The 26542-nt window shown below is 43.4% G+C and overlaps 4 protein-coding genes and 1 non-coding gene across 9 annotated transcripts; 1 reads left to right on the top strand and 4 right to left on the bottom strand.

Annotated features, from left to right (window-relative positions):
• Window positions 1-385: 385 nt before the first annotated feature.
• LOC133906714 (GDSL esterase/lipase At1g71250-like) lies at window positions 386-6288 on the bottom strand. Its single transcript, XM_062348688.1, has 3 exons — window positions 5604-6288; window positions 5259-5520; window positions 386-630 (listed from the first exon to the last, which is right to left on the bottom strand). The coding sequence occupies exons 1-3, from the start codon at window positions 6216-6218 to the stop codon at window positions 386-388; spliced, it is 1122 nt and encodes a 373-aa protein (XP_062204672.1). The 5' UTR covers window positions 6219-6288.
• A 976-nt stretch (window positions 6289-7264) lies between these two features.
• On the top strand, window positions 7265-12693 carry LOC133906423 (uncharacterized). Of its 3 annotated transcripts, none has more exons than XM_062348318.1 (11): window positions 7265-7376; window positions 7958-8116; window positions 8206-8314; window positions 8751-8860; window positions 9403-9471; window positions 9645-9760; window positions 9851-9905; window positions 10002-10122; window positions 10260-10402; window positions 10501-10598; window positions 12666-12693. In XM_062348318.1, exons 2-11 carry the CDS (start codon window positions 7982-7984, stop codon window positions 12676-12678), a joined length of 969 nt encoding a protein of 322 aa, XP_062204302.1. In that variant the 5' UTR covers window positions 7265-7376; window positions 7958-7981; the 3' UTR covers window positions 12679-12693. The 3 variants fall into 3 exon arrangements, with proteins under 3 accessions (XP_062204302.1, XP_062204301.1, XP_062204303.1); XM_062348317.1 differs by having other exon boundaries at window positions 7955-8116; XM_062348319.1 differs by lacking the exon at window positions 12666-12693 and having other exon boundaries at window positions 7955-8116; window positions 10501-10739.
• On the bottom strand, window positions 10913-16306 carry LOC133906421 (AP2-like ethylene-responsive transcription factor At1g79700). The gene is made up of 7 exons (XM_062348316.1): window positions 15890-16306; window positions 15260-15345; window positions 14857-14865; window positions 14642-14730; window positions 14056-14180; window positions 13406-13482; window positions 10913-11904 (listed from the first exon to the last, which is right to left on the bottom strand). Exons 1-7 carry the CDS (start codon window positions 16138-16140, stop codon window positions 11360-11362), a joined length of 1182 nt encoding a protein of 393 aa, XP_062204300.1. The 5' UTR covers window positions 16141-16306; the 3' UTR covers window positions 10913-11359.
• A 2900-nt stretch (window positions 16307-19206) lies between these two features.
• On the bottom strand, window positions 19207-26116 carry LOC133906243 (uncharacterized). 3 transcript variants are annotated; one of them, XM_062348084.1, is made up of 8 exons: window positions 25429-26110; window positions 25137-25205; window positions 24962-25024; window positions 24781-24858; window positions 23954-24343; window positions 23734-23871; window positions 20146-20379; window positions 19207-19696 (listed from the first exon to the last, which is right to left on the bottom strand). In XM_062348084.1, the coding sequence occupies exons 1-8, from the start codon at window positions 26005-26007 to the stop codon at window positions 19313-19315; spliced, it is 1935 nt and encodes a 644-aa protein (XP_062204068.1). In that variant the 5' UTR covers window positions 26008-26110; the 3' UTR covers window positions 19207-19312. The 3 variants fall into 3 exon arrangements, with proteins under 3 accessions (XP_062204068.1, XP_062204070.1, XP_062204069.1); XM_062348086.1 differs by lacking the exon at window positions 20146-20379 and having other exon boundaries at window positions 25429-26116; XM_062348085.1 differs by lacking the exon at window positions 24962-25024 and having other exon boundaries at window positions 25429-26111.
• Window positions 26117-26132: 16 nt separating this feature from the next.
• TRNAA-UGC (transfer RNA alanine (anticodon UGC)) lies at window positions 26133-26205 on the bottom strand. Its single transcript has one exon. It is a non-coding gene; the product is annotated as a tRNA-Ala (tRNA).
• Between the last annotated feature and the right edge of the window lie 337 nt (window positions 26206-26542).

The raw sequence follows: 26542 nt of genomic DNA, 5'->3' as shown, positions 1-26542 counted from the left end.
ACGATCCAGCTACATTTAGTCTACTTGATAAGGAGCTGCTTGAATACAAATACACCGGAACAGAAATCATAGCGGCCAGATCAGAACCATTGCACTGACGCCGGTGATAAGCTAGGAGCTGCATGCGCATGCTTTCATACGAGTCCAACGGAATCATATACTGTAGCAGCAGCCAGTGAACCGTGACACCGACGCCAGTTTCGTGATCTTGTCGCAATGTTCATTAGGTGCCAACATCCAAGCTTGGCAAATCACGCACCACAAGATTAATGATTTGTAGCTTAACCTACAAATATTAATCATGCAGCTCAATCAGATAGCTAGCTACCAGACCATTCCAGTCATTTAGGAGAAACCAAGCATTGCCACTAACCAGTCCCGCATCTTACAGCATCGAAGCCAGCTGCTGCAGAGTGATGGGACTGCAGATGCTCATCACGTCGGAGCCGGAGCCCGGCGGCGGTGACCACGACCAGTTTGCGACGAGGGAGTCGACGGCCTCCGTGGGGCTGTACAGATCCCACCACACGTGCCTCTCCGGCGTGCGGCACGCCATCTCCTTGCTGAAGCACCCCATCGTCCCCTTGAAAGGCCCCAGCCCGCAGCATGCCTCCCTCGCCTCTTCAAATCCTGCACCACCAGCAACACCATTCATGGCTGATTCCTTTATTTGCCAATCAGTCATCAGCAATCACACACCGAATTCAGATACCTTTCATTTTCAACAGAAAAACCCCGGTTTTGGATTGTTAGTTCTTTTATACAAAACAATGTTCATATGACGGAAACACCGATTTATTTAGAAATATTTGTAAGTACAAGAGATAAGAGCAATCGGAATGAATTTCCAGTGGCACGTAGGCGATCACGTTTGGAAAAAAATTGATACTTCAGCAGCCAGGTTGACACCCTAGTTCCATTTTTTTTAAAGAAGAAAAAAGAGCTTTTTACCAGGATTTTTTTATTGTTGTTGTACACTTTGTTATTTATTACTAACAATTGTTAAGAAACTGTGAGGATTCAGTTTCTTTGGGGAAATAAAACGTGATTTTGGGGCTTCTTTCTTTTACTTCAATTTGGGGCTTGATACAAGTAAGCACAAAAGAAGAAACCGAGATAGAAAAAGTGTGTATTTAGTAGGGATACCATGAGTACCACTTGCCCATGGAAAAATGGAAGACAACGTTCCACAATGGAGCATAATAAATAAAGCCATAACAGTTCTATCAAGAGCAACCTAAGTTCTGAAGACGCAGTTCCGTACGTGTGGATCCAATATATATGAATTATGGAGAACTGAACTTTTTATCTTCAGCTATATTAACAATGGAACAGGTAAGGCTTCAGAAATAGACTTAAACATGAAACTGTCACTACCGGATTAACTTATGAGAACTGAACAAGGCCGCATCCCTTTCATGTATGCTGCAAGTGTTTCTAGTGCCGAGTATACTCTTTTTGGTTGTAAGTACCGAGTAGGTAGAAATAGAGCATGCGAGATACCTAAAAGATAGAGAACATTTACAGTACACTATGATACTAAATGGTGGAGAATATCATTGTTGTGATCCAACCGTCTATTTTAGTAGGTATTATTGTAATTATCTTGGTACCCTTAGGGGTAATTACGTCATTGACTAACCGTATTTCAGACCTTCGTCACCTATACCAGTCGACGGAGGGTGAAAACCCTAATAAATGAAATGAACAGAACAAGTGAAAGCTTATCCGAGGAATAAACTAACATTTTAACCTTCACTAATTAAACATATAATTTACAAGTTTATCATAGTTTTTTTGTTTCCAATCCTACCCTTATGATACCCATGATACTGGTGGGCGATAGGGTATCATTGGGTCAATCTAAACCACCAGATGAAGAAAATGGACGGCATGCACTCATTTAAGTGTACCGTAAAAATCTTCAAAAGATAATTATATTGATCGACGGAGGATAGTTTCAATGGCTGTTCCAGTAAAAAGATGTTCTAAACATGTAACTTATTCGAACAATTCACACAAAACAAAAGATAAAAGTTTTGATATACGCCGTATGGCTTGTAGGAACTTCTGAACAAATAGTTCTATATGCTATTCTGTGACGCCGTTTCGCCGGGCTCACTTGTCAGCTTCGCCATCATCGCCGCGCCGCGTCGGCCGAGTCTGATTCGAGCTCGAGCGCCGTCTCCCCGAACCCGAATCCCAACAGATCGCCAACAAAATCCGTTCTCCACGCGCTTATCCATCCCCTCCTCTCTATATGTGCACGTTTCCCCCCTCCTTTTCCATCAATTTTTACAGCCCTAGCTGCCGCCGCCCAGCGCTATTGCCGCACACCCCCGAGCTCGCGTCGCTGCCGCTCTGGTGCCGCTCCGCCCTCGCCAATGGGTTCCCCGGCTTCGCAGGCTCGAGAGCAAGGCCGCCGACTCCTTCTCGCTGCCTTTCGGCCACCGAAGCGCCTCCCCGACGTCAACCTGAGCGCCTTCGTCGCCTTCACCGCCGTCGACCACCTTCCCATGCCCTGCCGCCGAAGGTATGCGCCAAAACGGGTTCATCGTCCGCTCCTCTTTCTCCCCAGCCGCTCGTCATCGTGAATCGTGCTCGACGACGAGGTTTTCGCCGTTTTTCGACGATATCCGAGGCGGCGCCGCCGTGTTCCCACCGCCGCCGGCAGCCCATTCTCCCCCAATTGTCGTCGGATGTCCGATGTATCGCGTGCGGTCGAGATTAGAAGCCCAGATACCCCTTCGCGTTTTAAATCTCAGTCGTCCAATCTAGATCATGCACCCTAGATTTAAATGCTCTTAATCCAGTCAGCGCTAGTGCCAAGTCATCAGCCACCTCAACGTCCATACCCACGTGTCATGCCACGTCAGCACACCCGAGCCCAATCAGCCTGCTGACACAATAATTAGGATTTTCAATAAAAAATAATTCCTTTATTCTCTGAAATTAGGTAATTTTACATATAGGCCCCTAAACTTTTCTATTTTCATAGTTATGCCCCTGGTTAGTACTATTATTTACTTTTAGCCCCTGAACTTTTATATAATTACAAATAGATCTCTAAATTTTACAAATAAGTCCCTGTAACTTTCTATTTTTACAATTTAGCCCTAGTACTTTTTCAGAAAAGCCCATGTAGCTTAAAACTCTCACAACTTTTTCATACGAGCTCCGATTTAGACGATTCTTGTGCTCCCGCGATCGTAGCAGCGAGCACTATCCGTTAGTAATCTTTTTATAGTGCATTGCTACTGTTTTGTATACTGTTCTTAGAGGTTTGTGTTTGTTTGTTTCCAGTGTGCGCGATTGCTATAGGAGACGAGCAGCATGTGAACCTGCAGGACAAGACGTTCGAGGAGTTTGAATAACCAGCGGTTGAAGGCAAGTGTCCTTGATCACTTTGATCCTATTGTAGGAAAGTGTAGCTTTTATTTTTCTAGATGCATGCTGGTCAATATGAATCCCCTGTTTAGGGTTTACTAGTATTTTTCCCTATTGTCCTTGTCATCTATGTTATAGTTTAAGTGTCAAGGGTAGAAATGCTTAGTTGTGCTGTCAAGTCAGGTGGTTTAAATATTAATCTGAATAATGTTCTATGCAATATGAACCGGTTTTGGTAATTTTTGTAGCAACTTTAATTATAGGGATCTAGGCAGGTTGGTTTGAATGGTATGGATGTTGTGTGCGCATTGGGTGATGTGCAAGTACCTGCTGTAGATCCTAAGGACCGGTTTGTGAAGCCTGTAACCCGGCATAACAACGCAATCACGAGGCTTATATGGGTACAGCCTGGCTAATTAATTAGATGCTCTCCTTATTCTGTACGCACCAGTGAACGGTTGAGTGGCACAAGAGGGGCCTCTGCAGTGGATGAAATTCCTGTTAGCGGTGAAACCTTAGTGGGAGCATATGGATTTGAAGGCGCTTTGTAAAGGCCTTGTAGTGAGACCCCGGCTCTACACCCCGGAAGTGTGAAGCAAAACAGGAATCACGACTCGTGGGTAAAATGTGCAAACTCTGCAGAGTATAAAACTGATCGATCAGTGGTGCTCACAGTCAAGAGCAGGCTTGGACTTCTTCATAATTAGTGGGGACCTTGGATGGTTGGTTTTGGATAGTCGGGTGGTGGAACCCCGATGAGTTGGTAGCAGGATATGAGATATCTGGTGAGTTTAGTAGTCAGATGGAATTCAATGAGCTGTTACTTTAATGTTGGTGTCACCACACAAAGTAAATAGGATTGATATGTCATTTTGAGTCCTAGATTAGGATGTCATAGATGCAGTAAACCAGAGTCAAGCCTTATCTTAAGCCTTCATGTCATATTTTTCCACACTTGCTGAGTACTCACGTTTGTTTTCTTCCAACCTCTTGATGCTGCTTAGAATGTGAGGATTTTGAAGACATCCCGGGCGATGGAGCTGAGTTCTAGGCGAGAGAAGATGTCGACCTGAAGACCATGTCGTAGGCTGGCGCTCCCCCGGACAACGCGTGTTGATGGATGAAAGACCTGCTATTGCTGGAAGTTATCGTAGTATTTTCTTTAAGACCTACGGGTCCTTTTGTAATGAATCTTATTGTTATTTAATGACACTGTTATATTATCACTTATAAAATCACTGTATGTATGAAAATTTGATCCTAATATATATGTAAATACATCTAGTTTGTTCTCTTAAAAATCAGGTGTGACATATTCGTAGGAGTAACAAAAGTCTGAAGAATGTATGCAAAAACCTAGTTACAGGCTTGCAGAAACCACATCGCTGTATGCTAAAATCGGCTAAGAATCTTATGATCGGCCACCGTGACTGCTGACCGCAGTAGGCTAGTTGTGCATGCTGCAGAGCATAACATTAGCCAGAATTAAGAATGCATGGTGAGGATGGAGAGTGTGCTACTAAGTAACCTAGAACAATATGTTGGAATTTGATCTTTGTCACCCACTAGTTTTTGTCAGTGATCGATTCGGCACTCTATTTTTGTGCCTTGCTGATAGCTATGCATAAAAGTAAAAGGTTGTGCATACAATGTCCAGAATGCAGAATGCAGTTTCCTTAATATGAAATTTGAAATTCTTCATCGCACATGACTGAAGTAAAAGGTCGTGAATGCAATATCCAAAATGCAGAATGCAGTTTCCTTAATCTGAAATTTGAAATTCTTCATCACATGACTGAAGACCAGCACAATTGAGGCCCATTCTGTTCTCTGAAGCAACTGAAAGTGCAGTGGAAAGATTTCATCCTTACCGTATCTGCCGGGATTGGAGATGATCTCAATCATCCCCTTGTAAACGTCGCAGAACACAATGTCGGCGCCAGGCAGCTGCGGCCGCAGGTCGTCCAGCTGAGCGGCGAGCCTGGCGTTGTACCCCTGGATCAGCTCGTTCGCCTCCTCCACGCAGCTGCGGCCGTCCAGAAGGTGCATCCCCTCCCACATGACGCGCGGCGCGCACCCCAGCGGCGCCACCCCCATCACCGCCACCCTCCTCACGTCCGCCTCATACAGCTCCTGCACGTCGGCGAAGCATGCTTAGCTTCTTCTTGTATGCTTTGTGAATTATGGATGCGAAGATTTGGGGGTAGTCGCAACACTGAGACGGTGCGGGCGATGCGGTCGGCGAGGAGGCGTCCGAACCCGCGGCGGCCGTGCTTTGGCGCGGCGGCGTCGGCCTCGGGTCCGCGTGCGAGCAGCCGCGCGTAGGCATCGGTGCCGAAGGACATGACGAACACCGCGCCCTCTGCGGCAGCAGACGCGTCCCGCGGCGTGGCGGCCTCGAGTTGCAGCACCTGCAGCGTCTCGGCGGCCAGGCGGAGCTGCTGGCCGACGGCGCCCATGCGGAAGACCCCTCCCTCGCCGTACTGGCCGCCGAAGTTGACGCCCCTGGACACGGCGTCCGCGGTGCCGTTGAGGGTGGAGATGTGGGGCGGCGGAGGGAGGCCCATCTTGGCGGCGAGGAGGTCGGGGAGGAAGCGGCGGCTGGAGGGGAAGAGGCACAGACCGGAGAGAGAGGGGGAGGTGAGGTTGATGGGGAGGGTGGTAGCGGCGCAGCTGACGGTGGAATCACCAAGGACGAAGAGGGCGGTGGCCGGAGAACGAGATGAGGCGGTGGCGGAGGAGGAGGCAACGAAGCGGAGGAGGAGGAGGAGAGGGAGGAGCACCATGCCTGGGGCGTTGTGGCGGGAACCGGTAGGTGGCATCCGCGGCATGATCCAACGGTGGTTGCCAATTCGCCGGTGAGCAGCAGCCGTCCAAGGCTCCAAGCCGGAAAATGCAAACTCCGCATGCACTCGTGTAAGCACGGGTTATCTCAACTGTTCATGTCTCGTCTTATACTACTCATTCATTAGTTGATTTCAACTCTATTATTTTTTACTTACCTTTTCAGCACAAATATCAATGTAAATAAATAATCATAGTCTATCTTTAACAAATACTTAAAAATTTATCCCATATAATATTATTATAACATCTATTAACACTTACAATACTTTTTATTTTTTCCATCTTAAACGACTATTTATTTTTTACATCTAATTATTCTCTTTTTAATCCTATAATCATTCTTTATAAATAGTAATAAAGATAAAAAAATACCTAAATATGAGATATGCCCTCTCGTATCCCTATCTCGATAGCACCAGATAGAGAAGCTGCTAAAGCATTCATCCATCCAATGAAACCAACAAAAGAATAGATACATTAGTCACATACGAAAGTGGATCAGTAAAAGCTGATAATGCTGGAGATGGACTAAGGTCAGCTCTAATAGAGACGGCATTTACCTCTTTATCACCATAGCGATAATCAATTTCGTCTCTGCTGCCTCCAAATACACTCTAGCAGAGGTGGCTTCTAGTGCTATAGTGTTGCACACCAACTGCACTGTAGCACTGGAGTACATCAAATTTGTTATACATTTCTCTTCACTTAAATATTGTTCACAGATGATGATTATATATCTGAAAAGAGGAGAAAAGTAATAGATGGTAAGAAATATGGTAGCTGCTGAGAAAATTAAAAAATATTATAATAATATTAGATAATATTGTAATAATATTTTAGAGAATAAATTTTTAAAATATATATCGGAGATGGCCTACTAAGCCATGTGCGTGCCTAAGGGAAATGGTCATGTATACAAATTTAAATTCTTGGAGGGGTAGATAGTACTAGCAGTCTAGCACGTCTGTCTCGTGACATGTTTGCATGAACACCCCTAAAAGAAAGGAAAATACCGTCGTCCTCCGCGGACGCGGATCTCACGCGCTGTCCCCACCCCCACCCACTTCGCCACCCTGCGGAAGAAATGAGAAGGGTTGCTGACTGGAATCGGATCTCAATCATCCGGCGCGGCGATTCGCGAGGTAAGCAAATCGCGGTGCGACGCAATGTTGCTACTTACCCGCCCTTTTTTTCCCTTGGGGCGAAATTTTGTGTGAAGTGGTTGATACGCTGGCGGAGGGCTGGAGGCGATCTAAATTCTGATCTCATTGTCTGCCTTCCAGGCGATGCTCAGAGGCTAAATTTGCCACCTTTGAGGCCAATTAGGTTGTTAATTTTGTTCAGCCGAGTGGCGGCGAGTTGGTCAAAATTGATCCCATCGTTTTGATGAATTGGGCGTAAATTCGATGCCATTGGGTCTGCTCGGTTTTGTACCATTCTTCGAGTTAAACTTTTCTGGTCTCGAATCGTTGCACTATATTTTGCGAACTTTTTCAGGCAAGTTTCACTATAAATTTGGTTCATTCAATTTGTTCTTTACTGGGAACTGTCAAGTTTTGTTTGTCAGAAGTATCTATGGTTTTGCCTTTCTTTTTAAGGATAAAATCTAATATATTCCTGGGATTCTTGTTGACCAGGAGCAATGTTTTTTAGTCTTGCTCTCTATTGGTTAGTTGTTTCTGGTGAAGTTTTGTGATATTGTTCCGTATCTCTCTCACAGCAGGCATGATTCATACAGCCAGCTAGTATGGCCTCAAAAGCTATAAAAAGAAGGCCTTGCAGTGCTGACACTGATAAAACAAGTGAAAAATATATGGAGACAACAATGCCAGATTCCATAACAGAACCTCTTCTAGTAGATACTCAAGAAGATAAGTCCAAAGTTAGTAGCTTCTCCTGAAATGCTTGTGTCATTGACCAAATTTTAGTTCATGGTTTTCTTATATGCCCTTTCTTTTACTTTGTTTAAAGAGATACGAAGCTACTACGCGGTCAGAATTCTGGGATGGGAAAAGGCAGGAGTGCCTTCGTTGGGCACATCTTCTATCAACTTTTATTGCTCAGTCTGCAAGAAAGATAGGTATTTATCATGGAACCTTAATCTGAGAAATCATGAAACCTTAATCCAAGAAAAGCTAGATGTTGTAGCGTTATCCAAGGTATATGAAAGAACATACTCCTACTGGGAAGATTCTTCATCTTTGGCCAAATGTGTATGAGTTATAACTTGGGTGCCGCTGATAATTCTATTTCTGAGAACATCTATTTTCCTCACATTTATCTCTTAGTGCTTTGGACATCATGGAACAGTGTAGGTTTTGATAAGAAAATGTAGTTTGTATTCTGTATAGAAGATCTTCTAGTTAAGGATTTGGTTATACCTACAGAATTTATGTATCATTTGCGCTTAAGTTCGCCTATATCATCCTTGTCTGCGTAATATGCTGTGTTTGCTATTGTCACTCCTGCCATTCTGAAGTTTCACTGTTCTGAAAAGCCCACTTCTCTCTATGCAGTAATTGTTATTTCTGAATTTGGATCTTTGCTAGCAAGACTCTTCAGTTGCTCTTCTGCTTCCCAAAGTTCACAAAATGGTCAAATTCCAGTTAATCTCAGTCCATTACAGGTACAGCGGAATTTGCAAAAGTCCTGTTTTCATTTGGACTACTGTACAACAAAAAGGGAAGGGAGTCCTTCCATTGAAAGCAAGAGTTTAGAAAGTAGCAGTGTATTATCATCGAAATATTTTGTTATTAGTATGAGTAGAATTTCTCGTATTCCCCTAGTAGCATAAACTCTTGGATGAGTTGGTTGGTGCATATTTAGATGTTTGGTGCCCTCTGCATCTACATATTCTTTTTTAGGTGTGTGCGAAACAAATGTTCGTACTTGTTTACTTTATTTACAATTATGAACAAAAAGGTCAGCGTATCCATGTCACTTGTGTTGTTATTTTCTTTTTCAATTGGCTTTCTCCCTTAGATGCTGACATGCATGTTTAAAAAGGAAATCAAGAAATCATTATTCCCTTAATTTTTATCTTTTCTAGAGAGCATTGTTATGTATATTATTCTTGACTTCATTCAGGTTTGCTAAAGTAGTGTTTACATTGCTCAACTTTGTTTTGACACTGTGTTATGGCTTTTGACAGTTTCACTTACTTTTTAGGAACAAAGATTGAGATTGTTGAGACAAAGGTTGGATGTGCCATATGACTGCTCCTCTGTCAAGCATCAGGTTCTCATTCTGTATACAGTTTACCTTTATGTCATCCTTTTCCTTATCAAATCCAAGTGAATGCTAATTTTCTACCTTAGAAAGTGATATTAATATAATTAAAATCGTTAATATCTTGATATTCGTGAACAAAGAGTCAGTACAAGTTAGAAGTACCATTTTTTCTGTTACAGGATGCTCTGAAAGAACTTTGGAGGTTGGCTTATCCTAACCGACAACCTCCTCCTCTGAAATCAGATCTGTGGAAAGAGATGGGCTGGCAGAACTCCGATCCAGCAACAGATTTTAGGTTCATTTCCCTAGTGTTGATGTTTCATGACGAATTATCATGTGTTATGTGAACCAAGATGATTTTTATGTTGAACTATCATGCTTGCAGGGCTGGTGGATTCATGTCCTTGGAAAATCTAGTATACTTCGCCAGACAATACCCAGTATGTTTCTATTCACCGTGGACACTTACTCTATAGATGGGCCATTAGTGGGTGACTCAGTTGTGTTTAATAGTCAGTAGTTGCTATTACATGCAGGATTCCTTTCATAGGCTATTACACAAGGTGGATGGCAAGAGAGCTGAATGGGAATATCCTTTTGCAGTAGCTGGTGTAAACATATCTTATATGTTAGTGCAAATGTTGGATCTACAATCAGGTGAAATGAATGCAATGACTGCTAAATTTCTTCTAGTCTTCACTCGGATCCATTTTTTTCTCCACTGCCTTCAGAGTTTGGTTCATAAGCATGTAATCTATGCAAAACTACACATTATCTTTTTCACCTCTTTGTAGGAAAATTGAGTACAAAAGCTGGTGTTCGCTTTGTCCAACAACTTGAAGATGACGATACCGCTTTCGATAACCTTTTCTGTGTAGCATTTCAGATGCTTGATGCTCAGTGGCTGGCAAGGCGAGCTAGTTATATGGAGTTCAATGTGAGTGTTCCTCACCACAGATAATAATATCTGCATTACTAATGATTTCCCATTCGATCACCTTGTTCAGTTGGTCATCCTTATTTCCATTTTATCAGGAGGTTGTAAAGTCTACACGAGTTCAGTTAGAGCAAGAGCTTACACTCGGAGGCATTTGTAGTATTCAAAACATGCCATCATTCAGCATGTTAAGAAGGTAGCCCTGTTTGTTCTTCACAGGAAAAGATACTGTTACCTGTTGATAGGTTGTTTAAATACGTTGTTCATTCTTTTACTGGATATTCAAGATGTGATACTGTGTAAATTGATTATAATATAAAGTTCCAGTCCATATACAGTACCTGTCTACATTTTTTGTAATTATCATTTTATGTCTTTGGGCAACGGGTAACAAATTACATTTAAGTATTTTCTGGAAAAACTATCTGCTTTTCAAAAACATGTCACATATGTATGGAATAAAGTTACACAAAGTCTTCTTAAGATTACTTTTCATTGGAATGTAAAAAAAAAAAAAAAAAGCTATGTTCCTTCTGCATTCATAAACGAACTCACCAGATCAATCAAGTTCAACTGCCAGAATTTTAATCTGGAGCTATTAGGATTACATCCTTGTAAAACTGTAATACTACACAACCATTAAATCCACTTCAGACTAATCAGAATGCGATTAGTTGAATCTATTCTAAGTGAGACAATCTCTTGAGGTTAGTGAACCACTCTGGAGGAAATTCAAAGAATTAAGGGATAGTAACACACTTGTCTAATGCCAAGTTGAATGCTGTGGCCCGTGGGGCTCTATCAAAGAATCTCCCACTTTGCCAAGCCAGTCTACAAGAAGTTCAGCTTCTTTGCAGCATTTGCATTATGGCATTAGACAATTAAGTATACCCAAGACTGGACACCTGAAAAGTGAAAACCTACTCGGATATCACAGACACTCAAGCACAAGGCGAATCAATTGCACACACTGATCATTGTTGGAGGATGTATTCCCTCTTCCAGGTCTAAAACATCCTTCAGCTTATCATCACCTTCTTCAAAGAAACTGAATTCTGCGAGGCCTGCACCATCCTTGCCGCCTTCATCAACTGCAGAACACCCTTCGAACAGGCACCCAATGTTGCTCTCAAAGGCTGTGTCGTTGAACCACTCGCTCAGATTGATGGAGCTGCTGAAGTTAGCTCTGGACATGGTATCCAGTTCATAATCCAGGCAAGGGCTCCATAAGCTCTCTTCGATGACGTCGTTGACTGCGAGGGGCTTTGCAATCTCGTCAGGCGTCTTCGCTTCACTTGAAGATTGCTCTTGGTCCATATTTTCACTCCGGTCAGGTTGAGCTTCTTCGTTCGGTGCTGCCACCACCTGTGGCTCCTGTTGGAGCTGTGCTTGTAACAGCGGGTGGTCCAGGTAGCAGGTAATGTCGAAGTTGGTTACAGCATTGGCACCTCGGTATTCAATGGCTGCTAGATCATAGGCCTTAGCCGCCTCCTCTTGGGTATCTGTGAGAAGAGAACATTGGTAAGTTTGTCTGAATGAGAGCACATCACTTGTCAAGACCGAGACAATGCAGTTTTGGTACAATGAAAGTTTTGGCATGGTGATGACTTAACTAATATCTCGGGAAATTGCAAACTGCAAAAATTCCCAAGTATCTTCATTAGTACTCCATCTGATTACAAATGTAGGTCATTTTAGTCCCCTCAACTATTCTCTAAATATAAGTCATTCTCGAACTTCTATGTATTTTTTTCTCTTTTATTCCGTCTTGTCCTTGTTTAATAAATGCTACCACTCTCACAAATAAACGAGTTATCTTTTCCAATGCAGAATAAATAAAGAGCAACAAGATAATTTGATCTACTTTCTTAATCCTTGTGCACAAGTCTAAAACGACTTACATTTGCAATCGAATGGAGTATATTAGTGCTGTAAGAGTGCAGTGCATCTTAGAGTATAAGGCAAATGGTCAGTGGCAGATTCGGGTGTGTTTGCTGGTATGAGAATACTAAATTCATGAGATGATCAGATGTCCAGATACACTTGTGTTGAGTGGTATATACTTAATTGCACACTATGGTTGGTTGTTCGAATTAACTGACTGTGGCCTGCATGCTACTTGCACATGTTTCAATGAATGGACACGTCCGTACTCATTGCAAGTAGCTAACCAATTTCTCTCACTCTTTTGTGATGGTAATAGCGGTGAAAATAGTTGTATAGTTTGGATCTTGATCTTGAATCTTGATCTAGTTTTTGACAGAGGGCATGCTTGATGCACGTGAAGAGATCACTGGTTGGTCGTTGCTGGTGCTGAGTCACACAGCTAAGTGAAAAAAAGAAAAGGCCGGCAGTGATGAGGAATTGGAGATCCCTAGGCACCATCTTATTATCACTACTACTGGCAGTGGCGTGGCAGGTGACTACTCCCATCACGTGCCTGTCACATGAGTTTGGAAGTCATGTCGTTTTGGCTGGTAATTAGCCAACAGCTTGCCTGTTTTATGCTGGTATTTTATGGCAAGCTGGACTCTAGTCTCTTAATCTTCTGGGGATCGCTTACATGATAGTAGTATCTTGGTGTCATGGTCTTGATCCAGTGAGCAGTCAAGAAAAGGACCTTTTTTTTGCCAGGAAAAATGCTTCAAAATTATGCTTCTATATTCTTATCTGATTTGATGGATGATCAGACCCATTACTTTTTCCCCCTTTTTTCCTTTTAAAAAACAACTACAAAGTGGTTAATATCACCCATATCTGAGTAGCTCAGTATAATAAGGGGAGTGTCGAGTCTACATTGAAGGGGAACAAAGAAAGACAAGCCATTGAATTGTGTAGAAGTTAGGTGGATCATAAAATTTGGTTAAAGTTAGGTGACCCCTAGAGTAAGTTGGACAATTCTTCAACAAACAATGGTAGCATTTAAATGTTTGGTAGAAACTAGCTTGCTCAAAGAAGAACAAAGAGCATGGGACTGCTAGTGTTCAGGAACACAGGCCATACCGAATGTTCCCAAGTACAGGTACTTGTTTCCAAAGACTCGCCCAATCCGAGCCTCCCACCTTCCATTGTGGTGATGCCTGGACAAAATCAAAGAGGATACCAGATTGAATATATCATTATAATTTCAATGAAATTCAAGGCATCTTTGAACAATGAACACAGGTAAATAAATTTGATTCATGTAATACAGATCCAGAGTGTATAGAGAGATCATTTACAGTACTACACAGGAAAGAAGCCATGTGCCATGCATGACATGGCTGGCGTATGACTTGGCAACTGACGTTACAGATGGGCATCGTCTTAGGGCGTGTCAGCTGACTACAGAGGAAATGTTTCTGTCCACCGGAGTCACTCCACTCCAGTATGGGCCCCATTCGGCTCCATTTTTGGCACTTGATTTCGCCAGGTGTGTTTTATGATCACTGTGGTGGAATTTTCTTTTAGTCATAAGTAACACACTTATTGACAATGAGATTATATACAGTGACTTCGTTAATTTTTAAGTTCTATATCTCCGGTCTTTAGTGTGTGTCATGTGAATGTATGCGCGGGATGGTATGAGTATGTGCGTACTTTTACGAGTTGTACTGGTATTTAAAAAAATAGAGATAGAGTACACTGAGACTGGATGGTTAGTTAGTTGGTACCTGGCGACCCCTCTGTACTTGGAGACGCCCCTAGAGAAGCCACTGCTCCGGCGGCGGAGGGTGGCCAGGTACTCCTCCCGCGATACCCCCTCCATCTCCGACCTCTCACTCGCGTAATCGTCCACCTGCATCAGCAATGTATCATATTTGCTTCTCCAAAATTAATTTGATTCAATGACTAATATGCATACGAACAACAAACAAACTGTGACGGCCTGTTACTCCTGCTTACGACCACACATTGTTAAAGGCTGGTCTTGTCTGTGTTTTTATGTGTCCTACATCTACTTACAACAAGCCGACCGACAGGAATTGTGAGGCCACTGATCTCAATGTCATCTTTGTTACTAGTTGTATTGTGCTCATAATTCAGCAGAAAAGAGCCATTTTCACTTGACTCTCTGGGTTGTTTGGTCATGCAGAGAATACAGAAGTTTGCTAGGAATAGGATACATTCTGCCTGCCTCTTGCTAAATGGGCAACATGGCTTTTTTTTCGGTGCCAGAAGTGACGAATTTCCCCATAAGCTATAGATGATTCTTTTAGCAGTGTAAGAACAGTCTGTTTTCTAGGAGCAGGAACTTACAGGGAAATTCAGCACTGTTTCAGGACCCCAATACTTGATGGCTGCAAGGTCATACGCACGAGCAGCTGCCTCCTCAGTATCATAAGCCCCTGCAGATAATACACAGTTGGTTTCATATTAAGACAGGGATGCAGATCACCAGATGATCTGGCGACAAGTAACATGACTGAATGTGGCAAGACAGCTTGGATATATTCAGTACTTGTGGGACTTACCCAAATAGACTATTGAGGGGTAGCATCAGGCAGTAGATCACAGCCACATGCAGATCACCAGGCAAGGTCCCCCAAAGATAACAGAAAAAAAAGAAAGGAGATACAGGAAAATCTGGTCAGAATGTCAGCCTTAAAAAATTCGCTGCACTGTAAGCTGAGCTTTATACTAATGGCAGATGTATCAGGATCCTTGCACAAGACAAGGGCCTTGGATTTCTATTGGTGTCACTGCACAATCCTCGTATTAGACTTTCTATTTTTTTCCTTTTTGAAAAAAACGATGAGGAACCATTTTTCAGAAGGAACACATAATTATGTAAAATGCTTGAAATCCTTTGTTTTGAGACCCAGTGTTTCTTCAAGCAAGTGTAAATGCATTTGTGATGCCAGAAGTAGTGCTCACCTTGCCTGCCTTTCTTCTTGTTCTGGAGCGAGGTGAGGCAATGCTTGTCCCAGAGATGGGCCTCGAACCTGCCTGTCCACCTGTGCCTGTTTACACGCATGCAATGCGACGTGTATATTGGTGAGCAGCAGCAGCAGCATTAATCTACAAATTTGCAGCACTTGCCTTACAAGAACGAAAAAAAGAACTCCAAGAAATTGACCATCTCAATCAAAACTAGTGGGCAGTAATGCAGATCAACTAACTTCCTACTTCCTAGCTATCAGAAAACGACCTTTTCTTTTTACAAAATAATATATGGTGGAACAAGAACAGAAAGAAAGAGACAGTTGTGAATTCTAGAGGCGGCCGGGGAGCATGTTGCCGCGCCTTCAACAAGGTCCTAAGGATCAGGAGTGAAAAGAGGAGCAGACAGCTTGGGATCCAGAATCGATGAATGTAACATGCAAGTGAAGATCCGCAATCAAGGCAATCATGAACCGCAAAAAATGGATACTCTGCGCAATTGTGGACTGTAGATCAACCACTTCAGTCAGAATTGTTCTTGACAAACTAAATGGCAATGAAGGATTCGCAGGCAATTCGCAATCAAGAAGAGACGGGAAGGCATGCAGATGGCGAGATGAGTACCTGGTGACTCCCCTGTAGATGGAGCTCCTCTTCCCGGTGGTGGCATTGGGAGGATCAGCAGAGTCCTCCTCCTTGGTCTGCCCGCTCGCCTCCTTCCTGGGCCTCTTGGCCTTGCTCTGGCTCTTCTGGGTCCTCGCCCTCTTGCGGGGAGGATTGGAGATCGACGAGGAGGAATTGGACGACGACGAGGAAGGAGACGACGGAGATGTCTGAGGAGGAGGAGATGTCCGAGGACGAGGAGATCTCTCCATGATCGATCTCTCTCCCTGTGTGTGTGTTTCTTTGTCCACTGGCTCCTCCTTGATGATGCTGGTATTTTGCTTGCTACTGCTAATGGCCGACGAAGATCGGAGTCGAAAGGTGTAGGGGTTTTATAGAGGAGGAGCGAGAGCAAAAGAGGTGAGGGGTTTTATAGAGGAGGAGCTAGACAGGTCATAGGCTTTGCGCGTCGGCGGTGGTATCATCCCGTGCAGTTATATTAGAGGAACCGCGTCGGGAGCAAGAGAGGTTGGAGGGTTTTGGTCAAAATTTGCACAATCACCTCCCACCGTTGATTTCACATGATACCCTGTTCCTTGTAACCTTGCACATAAGGCCGCTCAACTGGCAACGGCAAGGCCTCTTTTGCCGTTTCTACTGTGTGGTGGCCAGCGTGTGCGTTCCTGCAAGGGACAGACACCTCGTTGAGGATGCAATCATGCAGATGGCAGGTCACTTACACTGACAAGATTAAAGACCCAACCAAGCAGTGCGAATGAAGTCTCAAAACATGCAATCGATCTTGCAAATGCATGAATTTCTTCCCCCAAACAAAAGGTTCAGCTCCCACAGGATTCATGAAAAATCCACATACTCCAAAATTGGGGCTCACTGCAGGTTCGTGGAATATGTTACTCCAATAGGAGAGAAATTTTATGGGACCAGACCTTTCGTAAAGATCCATGTAGCGTTGTGACATGTGTCCCCACATGCGTATGTATGCACACGCACGGATCGTGCGATCATATGTGTACGATGCAGATGAGAATCTCACCGGAGTCTTACGCGGGCGGGTGTCATAAAATTTTTCTCCCCAAGTCTGGAAGCAAGACATGCAAGGAGACGGAAAGACTGACGCCTCTGGGTTTGAGCCGTGGCCCCAGAGGAGCTACAGCAGAAGGAGACGAGCATCGCGCGCCACAGCACAGCCATTGTTGCGTAATCGGCGCACACATGTTTAGCTGCATGCGTCCAAATGGCAACGCCCATGCACTGCATTCCCAAGCCGCTGGCTCCTTTCTCTCACGACGCCGGCTCTCTGCTTCCTTGGGATGGGGTCCCTCCTCTCCTGCCCTGCAAGTACAGGTCACCGGCGTCGGCACCTGTCGCCGAAACAGAAGCACTAGTGCAGGCGCGTTGCGCATGCAAGAGCCAAGAATCGCTCGTTCAGGCAGAGCAGCCCGTCTTGTAGTGCCTCCATGGGTCAAAAACGACGGCAGGTGATCAAATGCTGCCGTACATCCTTTGAATGTAGAGAGCATCAGAGCACTGATGAAATAGGAATTGCCAAGATGGTAAACAGGAGCTGCAACTCAGTTTGCACAGGAATTACAATCGAAGATCACATTTTTGTACCGGCCGAAACATGTGATGAGTGCACAATCCGATTGGTGTTGAGTAGCACCCGGATACGGCAGTGATCTAGCTCATGGCAAGAAAGGAATTGTGTAGCTGGATTCACTCAGCAGGAAGGCCAAGGCTCATGACACGTGCTGACCAACTCTGGAAAATTCAGAACCACCCAAACTTGACACAAAATCAATTGTTTTAAATTCAGATAGCTGATATACTAGCAACACCAAAAGGTATCATTGACAATTCCTTGTAAAATCTCTTAATATTAGATTTAGAGTCATCCTACTAGTCAAACACTTTCGCTACCAGCTCTAGCTCCATGACACAAATGCTCCATCGTGGATTTCTGGAGCAAAGTAAAAAAATCTAGAGTAGAGCTGTATCAAACAGTAACTTAATCATCTTGTGAAACATTGCTTCAGAAAAAAGAATCATCATGTGAAACAAGACTGGCCGCATGAGAAATCAATTGAAATATCCCATAGGAACTCCGATGCTGGCTAGTACTTTGCGGCGAAAACAACTGTTACTCCGATGCTGGCTCGTTGTTTATCTGCATGGCTGGCAAGGTTGCTGCCGAGACTTGCACAGCTCTGGTACTGTTGTGTTTCGTCTTCTCTTCTATTGATACAAAGACACGCCATCTAAAAAAAAACGTGCAGATCTCGTACGAAACTAATCATAAGTACTACAAATAACTTTTGTTTTTCCCTTCGACGAAAATGAAATTAAAGTGCATTGAAATTATTACTGCAGCTCACTCTATATCCAGCTTGTTCACATTGAGATACAGCAAGACAAGTATCCAGGACAATCAACCAGGCTGAACACCATTGAACGCAAAACAGAAAGTTCCGTGCAGAAATTTGAGTATTCCGAACTCCGGAGCCTGAAAAAACTCAAAAATATGTTGCTTGTAGTGGAGGTAATCAGGCGAGTGTTTGGTTCAGTAGTTAACCTCGTTTCTCAACTACTTTTACTGGTGTTTGAGTTGATGAAGTACAAAGTTTTAGGTTGCCAGTTTCCTGAACCAAGACAAAGAAATTCCAAACCTTTCCATCTAATATCCCCCGTTATGCAGCAACATGCTTGCTTGCAAGTTACATGGAGATACAACCGCCCACGTACTAAAGGAATATCCTCACCAGTGGTTCCATAAACAAGCTAAATGAGATAGTGGTGATATAATATAAGATAGCATAAGTCAAACCTGCACTTTTCATGAGGACGGGCAAAAGGAGAACAAAATCAAGAATTGACATGGACCACTCAATGGATAAAGAAGTCTGCAATCCAATGTAAGGGAGAGGAGTGCGACGATAACATGATACCCTCTAAAGATAATTATAACATGATACGTTCTCACAACAAACAAAACCTCAGTAATAGCATATATTGAATTGCAACGTCGACAACAAACACCGTGACTTGGATTTAGAATATAAAAGCATAAAAAAAGAATATAAAAGTAAGTATGGCAGTCTCAACTTTCAACAATTATCTCATCAACCTCTGTTCACAAACACAGGAATTTCATCTGTTGGGAAATCTAATAGCTCTTCCTTCCTATAGTGCTAAATGATGCAAATTATTCCAAGATTCCAAGTAAACAAAATAGCCTGCATGATTACTACAGAAGCATGATATCATGTCATAGCAGTCGCCAAAAATTCACATTCACCAGGGGAAAAACAGATGGAGAATACACATACAACACAGATAATTGCCCAATGGTAATATCTGTATAACTATATCATGATAATTACTTAAGTTCTTTTTACCATTGCACATTATTTGCTCTGTACACTGTCAGAATGTTCTAATGTTACAGATAAGAAGCCCCCCGTATTCTATTCTATTCTGAAAGGCTACCATGTCCATTAACAAGTCTGCATTTGCTTTCTGGAAGACATAGTCATCAGCAAAATAACTAGGCCTCGTCTCTCTTAGCTCTTTATTGTTTCCCCTTCCAAAATTTCCACGGTATTGCCAAACATCACAATTTTCAACAGTTTTTGCTGGCTCAGTGGTGAAAGAGAAACAAGAACTTCTGCTCTGTGGAGTGTCAAAGCCATCCAGAATATCACTGGAGTTGCTTCTAATTTTCAAACCATTTGTATGACTTAAGATAACACTGTCACACACATCAGATCCAGTTATGCTAATTGAGCACTGGGTTTGCTTGTCAGATTCCTGAGAGGAAAAAAAAAATCCATAAATGCCATTCTACTAAAATGCCATGGAAAAATTCAAGATGAGGATATTCTATGAATCCATACATCAGACAAAAAACATCACTATAAATAATCCTAGAGTATGGAAACAACTAGAGAAAGATGACAATCACCGATGATGTTATGATTTGTGACAACCTATCGCCATAAAGCATAGCACAGTTGGGGTTTCAGGATGATCCCCAGTTCAGGCGCAGTGGACCTCATGGGACCTCTATAAGCTATGGTAAGAAGCAGCAAGTTTTCATATCCAAAATCGATTAAAAAGGTGTGTTTACATTTTAACTTTGTTTCTCCACAAAAAAAAAAAAAAGATATTGAACTTCTGAATAGAAAAAGATATTGAAAATAGCCCCAATGAGCGAACTTGAACAAGACTCCAAGCACAGAGAAAATCGAATAACCAACCTCATGATGGCCATGTTGATCAGTGGGAGTGTGCGGTTCTTGAAAGCTTGATCTCCCTTTGTGGAAAAATCTACTGTTGCTCTTTGGTGGGACACTCACAACTGGATTTGGTTGAGGGTCCTCAGGTGATGAGAAATCAGTGCTATCCATTGTTGAAATTGAAACACATTCCTCAAAATAATTCATTGCCTCTTCAGCTAAATGCCTTGACGCTTTCAGTCTTTCTATACTACTCTGAAACCCCAACACAGATATAAAGGTCAGCACAAATGGAAAAGGGAACAGTGTAATACCCCCAAAATACGAAAATTCAAAGATTGACTGTGCGATTCGCAAGGAGTGCGAATTTTGACCTTTTAAACTGTTGCTCGGATGGATGATAGGAGACCGTGGATGCGTAGATCACGTCGAGATTATTCCGTTTTGCTATCTATCGTCTTGTTTGGATACTCAGTGAAGCCGTAACGAGCCTAATAAATCTAGTCAGTTGAATAAAAAAGAAAAAAAAGATAAGACCGAGTGGGATCGATCGCCACCCCAATCCCGACCCATTTGGCCCGAGCACCCCCCACGCCTGGCTCGCCCGTGCCAAATCCTAGCCACCGCTGTCGGTGGTACCATGCCCTGGAGCCGCCCCGCTAACCATCCCTCTGCCACGCAGCCCCGCCGACGTGCCTCCAGCGTGCCCCGCACCCAACTACCCGCCGCTTCAGCCGTGGCTGCCGCCACTGCCTCCCGTCATCACCTCCGCCTGCTGCCGCTGGCCAGCCACCCACCCCAGCGGTCACTGTTGTTGGGCCCCTGCGTGCCTTGGCTGCCACCGTCACCGCCCCGCCGCGCCAACCTGTGTGCATCGGGCTGCCATCGCGCGCCACCGGCCGGCTAACCGCCATGCGCAGTCGGCCAATAGAGGCCGAAGCCGAGGAGGGTCAGTGGGAGCAGAGGGGCAAGGAGGATAAGGGGCTGGCCAACCAGGGAAGAAGAAGAAGAGGATTTTCGGTGAATTCACCGGTTTTCGTCGTTGATTCACGATCTCGCTCCAAAGGTGACATCTTCGTAATCCTTGAAGCTTGTAGATTTGTGTGGCGACGATCGTTTTCGGCGTCGGTTTAGTGTTACGATAATCTGTTTAGCGTGCAACGATTTAATGTGATCCTAAGGCTTAATCGATATCGGATTCGACACTTTGGTTAAAACATAAGTGGTAGGTCTCATTGTTATCTTTCCGATGGTGTTGGTCTTGTTCTTTTCGATTGAGCAGATTAGGAGTAATCGTTGAATCAGTGGCATTTTTGTCGAGGGTAATATTCTCCCATAAACTTCATATGTTGTGTTCGCGGGGTCTTCGGGCGTAGGAAGTATTTATTTGTTTTTGTGTGTTGTGGTTGTGCTAAGTGTGCGCTTGTTCAAGTGGTGCCGTCTCGAGACGCAGCTAGTGGCTGTCTTCATCGCCGGTGAAGGCAAGTGAATGTAGTGATTGTGTTATGCTATAATTTGTTATTTTGTTACCTCCATCTTTTAATTGTTGTATTCTCTAATAATCTATAAAGCATATTGCTAGGGGTGGACATTCGGGTATACCGGAATTTTCAGTCTGGTATTTCGGGTATTTTGAATTTCAGTCTTCTAAAACTAGTGCCCAAAATATGGTTCAAAAATTCGGGTACTGAAAATTCGGGTACCCGAAATTTCGGTTCGTGTACCCGAAATACCCAAAATACCCCAATTTCTTATGTGGTACTCATTTTGTTATTTTTGGTTTCATGTTTTAGATTTATGCACAATTATTAAGAAAAAGAAAAAAAGCAACAGCTTACCACACACCCTTAGTAAAGTTGTCGCTTACTACCTTATCAAATTTGTTTGTCCTAAACTACCCATATTGACTGATGGATAATGAAATTGAGTCTCATAATCTTGTATAATGTATCACAATTCACACACTAAATGAGGGAACAGACGCTACAGGAACATATATGTATATGTCTCTTCTCGAAACAGTATAACATCAAATAAAAAAAAACACTTTTCCTCTCCATAAACACTAAATGAAAAGAACATAATGATATTTCGGGTATCTCGGGTACCCGAGGAACATACCCAAAAAAAAAAAAATCGGTCATCTGGGACCCATACCCGAAATTTCGGTCTTCAGGTAATTTGGGTTTGGTCTCGGGTAGTTCAGGCTCAGTTTTCGGTCTCGGGTATTTTTGCCCACCCCTACATATTGCTTCTGTCTACTTTCTGAAGATTTGATGATTTCATGAATTATGAGGTAAAAGTAGTGGGGTATGTCATTTACTTACATATGTTCATACTCTTCGTATGCAATATTTGAAGTATATTCATATGTTGGAAGTATGTCTTTCATTTATGTATGAATTTGTTGCTTTAATATTTACTTTTCTAAAGTTTACTTGAATCTTGAATTAAGAAGTGGATAAAGCGAGTTTCGTCGCTTTGCAGTTGTTCTTTATTATAATTATGCAGTTTTTGAAGTCTTAAGCATATCCTAGAAGTTATGTTGTTGGTTATGCATGAAACATGTTATACATATGCATCTCATGCATTGGAAGTTTTGTCATCTTCTGGCCGCAACTGTACTGGTACAACATCGTATGTTACCTGAGAAGGGGTAAGAGTAAGGAAGAGCATAACATACACAATCTCTTGAAATTTATGTTTGTTTATGCACGAAGCGTGTCATACATATATCCATCTCACGCATTGGAAGTTCTGTCACGCAGTGTTCGCGACCGTACCGGCACGACACTGTATGTTACCCGATAAGGGGTACAGTGCACACCCTTACGCTACCCGTGGAGGGGTAAGGATAAGGAAGAGCATGACATATGTATACATGTGTATTCATATGGATATCTTTACTTTAAATGTATCAATGTCGATCTTATGTTGCCAGGAAGTCTTTAATATCGTTTTGGATGATACTGCTAAGGTGAAATCTTAGCTAGTGGATGATAGCATGTGGATGTCGTATCGTCAGGCTTATTTATGTTTTCCAGATAATGTTAACCTGTTCAGCTTAATATCATTTTGTTAAAGATGAATGTTTAATCAATTGTAGCTCAATCGCTTGTTAAAGCATTTCACTTGATGAGATTTCCGAATCTCACCCTCGTTATCTTCCAGGTGCGCCATAAGGTGACGTCGAGCATTCGGGAGGGGTAGCAGCACGGCTTATGCATGGTCACCTCCACCTATTTGTATTTTTTGGTTATAATGTCAGTTTGGGGTCTCTTAGTGGTTTCGTTGTCTATTTGTCTCGTTGTGGCATAGTTATATGTTTGAGGCATGTTCCTCTTACTTGGATGCTTACTTCCGTTAGTATGATGATATATTTATCTCTTGTTATGTGGTGTTTGGCCAGTTATACCTCTAGTTTTAGGAGAAGTGCTATCGAAATTTTCTTGTTCGGCGGGCCAGTAAGTTAGTAGCGCTTCGGGCTTGTAGAGGTCCCCGGAGTGTTACAAACAGGCAGCCCAAGATTTCATATTATGAATACAAATCAATCTCTAGATTCTACTGATAAGTGGATCGTATTAAAGTTTGGAATAGTGAGTATATTACCTTTCTTCTTCGACGTTTTTCATGTGTCTCGGTAAAATTTGGAACTGTTACTATATCATTTAGCATTCTACTCAGCTCTTGTTCCCGCTGCTCTTCAACAGCCAAATCTGCCCGAAGCTTTCGAGCTCGTTCATGTGACTGCAATCAAGCAGTAAAAGGTTATAGTTGATAACTGCATTTAACTAAAGGCACAACACAGTTGGCACAACAGTTATCAGACCTGTTTGAGTTTTATTGTATACTCTGTTATGTCAGAAGCCAGCTCAGAGGTGTCAGGATCAAACTCAAGAGGAATTTCCATTTGTTCTCGTTGCTGGTTTGTTCCATGGTGCAGTATGTCTGAAACCAGCTCAGCAGCATCTGGACCAAACCCAAGAGGTATTTCCATTTGCTCCCAATGCTCTTTTGCTGCATTGTGCCTTATGTCAGAAACAAGCTCAGCAGCGTATGTATCAAAATCAAGAGGGATTTCCACAACATCTTCCTTTCGGTATTCTGTTGCATAATCACTTATGTCAGAGATAAACTCAGCAGAATCTGGATCGAACTCCGGAGGAATGTCCAGAACTGGATCTACCGGGACGGTTGAATGGTTCTGCTGCCAAATGGCCTATTGATGACAGAAGAATAGTAGCATCACAAACAATTTAGCACAAGAGAATAAAATATGAACCAAGGGTCTAAGCATAATATACTTAGTAGAGTAAAACAGCAAAATCAAATCCAAAGCAAAGGATGGAAAGAAAGAAAGGCAACTTTTTCTCCTTTACACAGAGAAAGCAGGACTAACAAAACATTTCTAGGCAAGTCATTTTTCAGACTGGAAATATTTAAATGCAAAGACAACATGCTGCAAACTCAGAGACACAAGGGGGAATCATATTGGCATATCCATTGTAATAACCCTAGAAAAGGAAAAAATGCATGTTTGCCACTTCTTCGAGTTATGAGACATAAAGGGACAAAGCCATCCTTTAGCAAGTTCATAGCTACACCAAGGAATTTCAATGGATATTAGCTTGACATGAGTGATTCACTAATTCTTACATGCTCAAGATGATCACCAGGTGAAGAAACAACAGTGCTTGATACGGAATGCGTAGTTTCATCCATTTGTTGGCACCTCTGTGTAAAATAAACACACTGTAAGTTACTGATCTTGTTCATGTTGCCAGTAAACCCTCATGGCATGTATCATTTTATCAAACTCCACAAACTATTCATATACCACTTGGGTCGTTGACCCTTGAGATGAACAACATGCATGAGCTCCATTTCTCCTATGTTTGCCCTGTGAGGGCGTTACTTCAAATATGAGAATACAGGTTTCTTTAAAGTACATAGTTACACCGTATCAAAACCATCCAATTTATGGCCCACAAGACAAGAACCAGCTTACACACCTCCAGAACTGAATATTGAGTCGTCCGTGACTGCAATTTCCTTGTCATGTCCCTTGTTTCTACATCAGTCTGCCAAATTTGACAAGACAAAAACTTCTGATTAATTGGCAATACGTGATGTCGGTTAGATTTATTGGGATGGAATGCAGATTGAATCCCAATTACTCTGCAGATTTCCCAACTCTACTGGCTTGATGATGTAAAAGTACGAAATTTAAAATTTTTGCAAACCAATAGTACGAGGGAAAGCGCGAAGCTTTTGTGGACAGAGGAACTGAAGGCAGAAACAGACCTCGGAGCCCCGGTACGAGCGAGCGTCATCGGCCACCGACGGCGGCCGCGAGACCCTCCTCCCACCGACAGAGCGAGCACTGTCCACCGACGCCGCCGAGGCGATGCGCGGCCGCTGAGGCGCGACGGACACCGACCGCGCTCTCCCTCCGCCGCGTCCCCCACCCTTGAGAGGCTCACGCCCTCTGTCCCGCCTCGCCACATCCCCGCCGCCGGAGCTAGTAGCAGTCCCCGGCAGCTGCGGTGGCGGAGACGGAGTCTGAGAGGCGGCGCAGTCGAAGAGCGGGTTGGTGCGGGTGTTGGCGTAGCCCTCCTGGAGGGAGCGGGCACGGGGCGCGGCGCTGACGCTGCGGGAGCGGGAGCGGGAGCTGCGGGCGCAGGGGGACGGGTCCCTCCGCGCGGGGCGGTCGTGGGAGGAGGAGTGGAGGGTGCGGCGCGTGGTGGATTTGAACGCCGACGACGCCATCCGGCGGTTGACTGATTGGTACGGCGAGGAAACAAATGGGCAGCAAGGATGGAGGGAAATGAAAGGAAGAAAGAAAGGGATGGGTCCGTGGATTGAGAGGAGCAGGAAGCTCATCTCATGCCGCCGCCGCCGGCGGTCGCAAGCTTTCACCTCGTGGGGTACATGTGCGTGGTTAGTGGAGAGTAGAAGAAGCGATGATGCCGACGCAAAAGAAAAGAGAAAAAAAGAATCCCCGAAGTTGGAGATGCGGGGGATCGAACCCCGTGCCTCTCGCATGCAAAGCGAGCGCTCTACCATTTGAGCTACATCCCCCATTTGAAATATCGCTAGGTGAAAGCAAAATATTATCATTAGATGTGATAACATTAGGCACAACGTGCGGAGATGTTGATGCGCCATGGGAATATAAATACGTAGGTTGCAAATTTCACGGTCTCTTAAAGCGAAAATTCGTCACTTTCTTCGTGTCTGTTTAAACAGATCTTTCACCAACTTCTTAGTTACAACTGTTAAAATATGAAAGCGATCATATGCTCTCCTTCACTTTTTTAAAGGAGAAAACCCTGACTTACATTGAAAGCTAATAAATAGGTTCACAATACACTAGAAGAAAAGAAAAATTAAAACAAAAGCAATAACCGGGGATACC

The sequence above is a fragment of the Phragmites australis genome, chromosome 23, assembly GCF_958298935.1.
Source record: "Phragmites australis chromosome 23, lpPhrAust1.1, whole genome shotgun sequence".
Taxonomy (NCBI): Eukaryota; Viridiplantae; Streptophyta; class Magnoliopsida; order Poales; family Poaceae; genus Phragmites; species Phragmites australis.
Note: the sequence above shows the minus strand (reverse complement) of the source record. Positions and strands in the feature narration are given on the sequence as shown.

Bases quoted from the DNA above. Each gene is read 5' to 3' on its own strand.
- LOC133906243 (XM_062348084.1), bottom strand. From the start codon at position 26,007: ATGAGCTTCCTGCTCCTCTCAATCCACGGACCCATCCCTTTCTTTCTT. The intron at 24,344-24,780 runs GTAAGAATTAGT...TGTCATCAATAG, and splicing joins CTGGTGATCATCTTGAGCAT to GCCATTTGGCAGCAGAACCA. The intron at 23,872-23,953 runs GTCTGATAACTG...GCTTGATTGCAG, and splicing joins ATACAATAAAACTCAAACAG to TCACATGAACGAGCTCGAAA.
- LOC133906421 (XM_062348316.1), bottom strand. From the start codon at position 16,140: ATGGAGAGATCTCCTCGTCCTCGGACATCTCCTCCTCCTCAGACATCT. The intron at 14,181-14,641 runs GTAAGTTCCTGC...TTGCTGATGCAG, and splicing joins AAACAGTGCTGAATTTCCCT to GTGGACGATTACGCGAGTGA. The intron at 13,483-14,055 runs GTACCAACTAAC...GATTTTGTCCAG, and splicing joins AAGTACAGAGGGGTCGCCAG to GCATCACCACAATGGAAGGT.
- LOC133906423 (XM_062348318.1), top strand. From the start codon at position 7,982: ATGGCCTCAAAAGCTATAAAAAGAAGGCCTTGCAGTGCTGACACTGAT. The intron at 8,861-9,402 runs GTACAGCGGAAT...CTTACTTTTTAG, and splicing joins TTAATCTCAGTCCATTACAG to GAACAAAGATTGAGATTGTT. The intron at 9,472-9,644 runs GTTCTCATTCTG...TTTCTGTTACAG, and splicing joins GCTCCTCTGTCAAGCATCAG to GATGCTCTGAAAGAACTTTG.
- LOC133906714 (XM_062348688.1), bottom strand. From the start codon at position 6,218: ATGCCGCGGATGCCACCTACCGGTTCCCGCCACAACGCCCCAGGCATG. The intron at 5,521-5,603 runs GTGTTGCGACTA...GCCGACGTGCAG, and splicing joins GCATCGCCCGCACCGTCTCA to GAGCTGTATGAGGCGGACGT. The intron at 631-5,258 runs GTAAGGATGAAA...CTGGTGGTGCAG, and splicing joins CTCCAATCCCGGCAGATACG to GATTTGAAGAGGCGAGGGAG.